Below are 6,000 nucleotides of genomic sequence, written 5' to 3' on the forward strand. Positions count from 1 at the left end.
TGCTGTTTATATTTTTCTTCAAAAGCAGACCTAAGAACCTGACCAATTTGAGATTTTTGTTTGGTTTTTATTGGTGTCCACTGTTTTAAAGGCACATAAAATCACTTTTAAGACTGTCGTGGTTCAACCCCAGCTGGCAACTAAGCACCACGCAGCTGCTTGCTCACTGCACCCTTCCCCCCCTCCGCCCTCGGTGGGATGGGGGAGAGAATTGGAAGGGTGAAAGTGAGAAAACTCATGGGTTGAGATAAGAACAGCGTAATAATTGAAATAAAATAGTAATAATAATAATAAATTGTAATGAAAAGGAAAATAACAAGAGAGAGAAATAAAACCCAAGACAAACAAGTGATGCAAATGAAAACAATCGCTCACCACCAACCAAATGATGCCCAGCCAGTCCCTGAGCAGCAGACCACCCACCCCCCCACTCCAACCTTCTCCCAGCTTTATATGCTGAGCGCATGACATCATATGGTCTGGAATATCCCTTGGGTCAGTTGGGGTCAGCTGTCCCAGCTGTGTCCCCTCCCAACTTCTTGTGCCCTCCCCCCCCCGCCTGCTTGCTGGTGGGGTGGGGTGGGGTGGGGTGAGGAGCAGAAGAGGCTTTGATGCTGTGTAAGCACTGCTCAGCAGTAACAAAAACATCCCTGAGCTATCAACACTGTTTTCAGCGCAAATCCAAAACACAGCCCCATGCCAGCTAATATGAAGAAAATTAACTCTATCCCAGCCAAAACCAGGACAAAGACCTTGCATTTATTTAAAAAAATAGAAGGTATTTCATCATTTTCTCTCAGTAATAACGTTTTGATTCTCTCCTTTTTAGATCCTTTGCATATTTTACAATTAAGGACAGACTGCCCCAAATCCTCACAAGAGTTATTGATACTCTGCATCGACATAAAAATGAATTCTTTGAAGAACATGGTGAGGTAAGAGTAAGATCTCTTTCTGCCTGAGATTTCCCCCCCCCCCAACCCTTGAGAGCCCTTCTCTGCCTTGTTTGTACTCGTTTCTTAGTACGCTCATTACCTGTCTGTCTTAATCTTTTCATCTGCTGTTTTTTTTTTTCTTTATCATCTCTTTCTTATAGCTATTTTTCATTAATTTTGTAACTCACCTTTCTGTCTAACCTTTTTCTGATCTATCTGTTCTGCAGCGGCTTCACTTTCTCAGGTTTTTGTGTTGATGCAGTGTTTAATAGACCATGGCATCTTCTGAACGTGGCAGTGTTTAAATACTCTGTTGCCCTCTAATAAGCAAAAAGTCCAATCTAAAAAGAAGTCCCGTGCGCCATTCATTTTAGAATGTTAGGTGTAAAATGAGTTTCATTCACGAAAATGTGTTTGGTTGAATCAAGCTCTGATTTGTCGGGGACTCGTATTTAGCAATTAAAACTTACCGCTTGCATCTTTCATGAAAAACTGATCTGTGTCTCTACAGGAATAAATGTTCAGAATAGGAACTTTTGTTCTCCACTTATTTCAGAAGGGTGTTGAAGCAGAGAAGAGAGCTATATCTTTCCTTTCCAAACTGCGGAATGAACTGCAAACAGACAAACCAGTGACCCCTTTAGAAGATGAGCTGCCTGATGCTGCACTGTGGAACCAATACCTAGACTACCAACGAAATTTATCAAATGGAAATGGAGAACCGAGTTGGTTTCAGTCCCCTTGGTTATATGTAGAGTGTTATATGTATCGAAGAATTCATGCAGCATTAGCACAGAAGTAAGTATTTACTAGCTTGGTATACCACTCTGCAAAACATTTTTCTTTCCGATTTTTATTTTAGGAGAAGGGAAGACAGCTGGGGAGTAAGATAAAGGAAAATCTTAAGCTTTTACCATATTCCTTTTCCCTCATCTCACACCTCAGATTTTAAATTAATCCTTTTTCTTCCATGCAGCAGAATTTGAAGTTTATTGGGTTTTTTTATGCTTCGGTTTCTGTGACTTGGTCTACACGAAAACTCTTAAGCTTGACTGTATAGCTTGACCTTGCAGACTAATGTGCATTGAGGTATGAAAGTTATTTAGCATTTCTAAAAGGTTTGTTAGTCTAGAATTATCTCTTAAGATATACGTTAGCATAAAACAAACACACAATGCGAGAGCCGCTAATCTGTTGCGCGTTCTAACTTGTTTTGCTGCTCGAAATCTGAAGTTACTGTTTGAGAACTGTTTCTTATAGCAGTAGACCCAGCTTAAGCAGCCCCTGTTGTTCATTCTACACCATTTTCTTAGTTACAGCAGTGTTTGCAGACCATATGTTGCATCGAACTTTGGGAGCTGATCCTGGTTAAAAATAACTTGGCAGGAAAAACTTGTGCTGGTACTGTGGAGAGGTGCCAGTACAATGTAATGGGGTAGGAATGAGCAGTCCAAGTTCCCACTGCTGCCAAAAAAAATTGAAAGCTCCATGTGTACTGGATTTGCCCTTAGTATTACAGAGATGCAAACACAGTAATGGGACTCTGTTTCTACTGGTATATTGCGTAATTTGAACTCTCGCAGCAAAAAATTCAAATATGAGATGGATCTGCTGGATTGCACTTAAAAAACTGAGCAGATACTTCTCATTAGTAAGCTTTAAGTTTCTTTATCTCCATTATTTAGCTGCTCTGAAGCATATGCTTGGATGGATGTTCAGTCATTTGTCAAAAGGTGTACGTGCAAATATGTCTCATAATAGATGAGTCTATATTTCTTATACGTTACAAGAACTGAATTGTTTTGTCATCTTTGTCATGCTAATTTTCTAAAGTCCTACTTAAAAACTTTCATAAGAATAACTTCATATCACTGTAAGAGACTTCGGTATGGGCAACACACTTCAGCACACACAAACACGCTTAAAATTGGGCCAGCAATTCACATCATTAGTTCGCTTGCACATTACAGTTTTAATTCTCTGTGTCTGAAGACTGGAGTTTAAAACTGTCACTGTATGTGCAGTTCCCAGAACTGTTGTGACTGAACACTTGTTTGCTTTCAGAATATATTGCTAGAAATAAAAGATGTCTTGTATACTGTCTCTTTCAGTGAGATACGATATCAGGCTGTTATTGAGATGTGTGAAAATATAGTATGACAAATGAGAAGTGGAAAATCTAACTAGGGCCCATAGTATGGCCTAAAAAAGCTGAGCTTCGAGCTTGCGTTTTCAGGTGTGTTTCATGTGCTGTCATGGAAAATGTGGCAAGTGTGCTGATATATTTGTTCTCCTTCTATTTTTAGCCCACCTATTGATAACTTTGATGTATTTAAGGAAGGAAAGGCTCAAAATTTCTTTGAATCCCAAGAAGCTGTTATTGCCTTATGCACTTATTTTCAGGAACTTCTTAAAAACATCAAGGACCTAGATGAAAAACAACTTCAGGAGGAACTTTTTAAGCTATTGCAGGTAAACTAGTAGTGCTTAACATAAGAATTTAAAATATCTCTCCTATGCAACAAAAAAACCCTTGAGGTTATAAAATCTGAACTTCGTATGGAAATTAAAAGATAGCTCTTTTGTTTGTAAAAATGCGGTGAAATCCTGACAGCCATACTGTATTGCTGCTACTCTGGAAATATTTAAGTTTTGGTTACTTGTATTAAATGTGACATTTTCATTATACTGAGGGTCTTTTCTGTGTATTTGAAAACGCAGCTTATTCTTCCTCAAAACGAGTATCTTTAAAGCATTGGAAGTCAAGTGCCAGATGGCCTTTTTATTATTTAACTATAAAATTATAAAACAGTTCATTTTATTGACACTCTAAACATTTTTAGACTTCTTTGGAAAAAAAGTTAGAAGTCAATCTGGGCCAGAAGTGGTTTAGAAGCTTTATAACTGCATTATTCTTGGAAAATAATGCCTTTGGGTAGAGTACAAAATATCACAGGATTACAAATAAGTCCATTAGCTGGCAACAGTGCACACCAGGTATTTGATGAATCTTTAAAAAGACCTCATTACTGTGTGCTTAAAATACAAGTTCTCTACTTGGCTGCATGTAATAAAAAAATAAACTTGCTTTTATTACTCCTTCTTCTGTGTTCCCACTGATATTTCCTGGAATTACAGTATGGAGAGTGTGTTTTAAGCTTTGTGATCAGTGTATTTATGTTGATCTAAATCTTCCATCTTTGTCACTTCTAATGCATGTTTCTGATGCCTGCATAAATACAGAGCATTGTTTGGTTTCTTCCACAAAATCTTGTCTATATTAAGGTTTCTGTACAAGAAGTTGAATTTTATTAAAGCTTGGAGGGAAATGTGGAGTTAAATGTCCCTAAAATAAGAACAAACAAAATCTTTAGTGTATGTGAAGTTTAGAATGTAACTACAGTGAGACTTAGCAAATGTTTTTTGTTTTTTCTTCCTTCTAGGTATCATTGTGGGGCAATAAGTGTGACCTTTCTTTTTCAGCTGGTGAAGACAGCTCTCAGAAATCTAGTCCTTTACAATCCCTGGAAAACATGATACCTTACATCTTAGTGAATGATATGGAAAAACTTTGGTCACTACTTGTAAACGCCAAAAAAAGAAAGACAGAAAAAAATAATGTTAGAGTTGACATAATCCTGGATAATGCTGGATTTGAACTTGTAAGTGATCTTGTGTTGGCTGACTTCCTGTTATCGTCAAAGCTAGCTGATGAAGTCCATTTTCATGGAAAAAGTATTCCATGGTATGTGTCAGATACCACAAAGCATGATTTTAACTGGACTATTAAACAACTGCAGTCGGCTAATCATATGTGGATGTCTAGATGTGGGATAAACTGGGAGGGCAATTTGAAAAAGGGAGTTTGGGTTTACCGTGATCACATGTTTTGGACTTTGCCGCATGACTTTTCCAGTATGGCTGAAGTTGCTCCTGACTTGTATGCTGATCTACAGAAGTCAAACTTGCTTCTTTTCAAAGGTGATCTAAACTATAGAAAATTAACAGGAGATAGAAAATGGGAATATACTGTTCCGTTTCATCAAGCCTTGAACAAGTTTCATCCTGCACCTCTCTGTAGCTTGAGAACACTGAAATCTGACACTCAGGCTGGCCTAAAACCTGGACAAGGTGAACAAATTCAGGCTTCTGAACCTGAATGGATGGTAAATGGAAAATATGGGGTAGTTCAGTTTGATGCTGCTCTCTAGTTAAATGGTTCCTAATATTCTGAAAGAGAGATTCAGTCTGAGTTTTAACTACTTTCTCTGTTCCATGCTTGGCTTCAGCAAAGATTCTTTCTTGTTTGCACTTTTTCCTCCCAAGTGATTTGTTGGTTTTGTTCCACAAAAGAGTTGTAATGTTGTGCAAAAGTTTACAAACTGTCTTTGTATACAAAAACCTATCTGCATTTCAATGTATTTTGTTTTTCTGATGTCCCATGTCAGGAGATGTTTAAGATGAATATTTAGTTGTCCATAATATTTTTTTCTTCATCAGTGGGTATGAGAGTTTATTGCTAACAAGTGAAAAATCTGCTTCAGAAACCATTTCCTCAGTCCCACATTAGCATATGTTTACTTATTTCAGGATTTGTGCTCCATGCCATGCATTGCATGAAACTTGATGTTTTAGAGAATGCACAAATTAATTCCAGATAGCTTCTTTGCAACCCATTGCACGATCGTATTTTAAAACTGTTGAAAATTGAGTTGACTTCTACCAAGACTTTATTATATAAATTGTTTTTTACTTGCTTCTTGTGTCCATGGACAAATAACTTTTGATGTTTTGAGTATCGTTCACTGTACATTAAAAGAAGAGTTCTTGCGTGATACCTTGCAAATACTAATTTAGAATTTGAAAATGAAATTTTAATTTTAAAATACAAGTGGATGTTGCTAGCCAGTTTGCCTGTAGGAGAGGAGTTGTCCCATCTGGTAGGAAGATGAGTGGGAGAACGGACAATCTCATTTTAAGAGTATGGAAAATACTTGTTTATCTAAGAACCTCTACCAAGAAAAAGCACACAACTCCCCCTCTCTTCCCCCCCCCCCCCCCCCCC

General features: G+C 37.7%; 1 protein-coding gene across 2 annotated transcripts in view; it reads left to right on the plus strand.

The window, feature by feature from the left end:
• ARMT1 (acidic residue methyltransferase 1) overlaps positions 1 to 5,770 on the plus strand; it is a 6,680-nt gene extending 910 nt beyond the window's left edge. The window contains exons 2-5 of one of the 2 annotated variants that reach the window (XM_030021762.1): positions 830 to 935; positions 1,447 to 1,733; positions 3,242 to 3,407; positions 4,379 to 5,770. In XM_030021762.1, the coding sequence (XP_029877622.1) occupies positions 1,453 to 1,733; positions 3,242 to 3,407; positions 4,379 to 5,146 (1,215 nt within the window). In that variant the 5' untranslated portion in view covers positions 830 to 935; positions 1,447 to 1,452 and the 3' untranslated portion in view covers positions 5,147 to 5,770. The remainder of the gene's footprint in view (positions 1 to 829; positions 936 to 1,446; positions 1,734 to 3,241; positions 3,408 to 4,378) is intronic. The other variant, XM_030021761.1, reaches the window with a different exon arrangement.
• The last annotated feature ends 230 nt before the right edge of the window (positions 5,771 to 6,000 follow it).

Source organism: Aquila chrysaetos, chromosome 8 (assembly GCF_900496995.4).
Source record: "Aquila chrysaetos chrysaetos chromosome 8, bAquChr1.4, whole genome shotgun sequence".
NCBI classification, from domain to species: Eukaryota; Metazoa; Chordata; class Aves; order Accipitriformes; family Accipitridae; genus Aquila; species Aquila chrysaetos.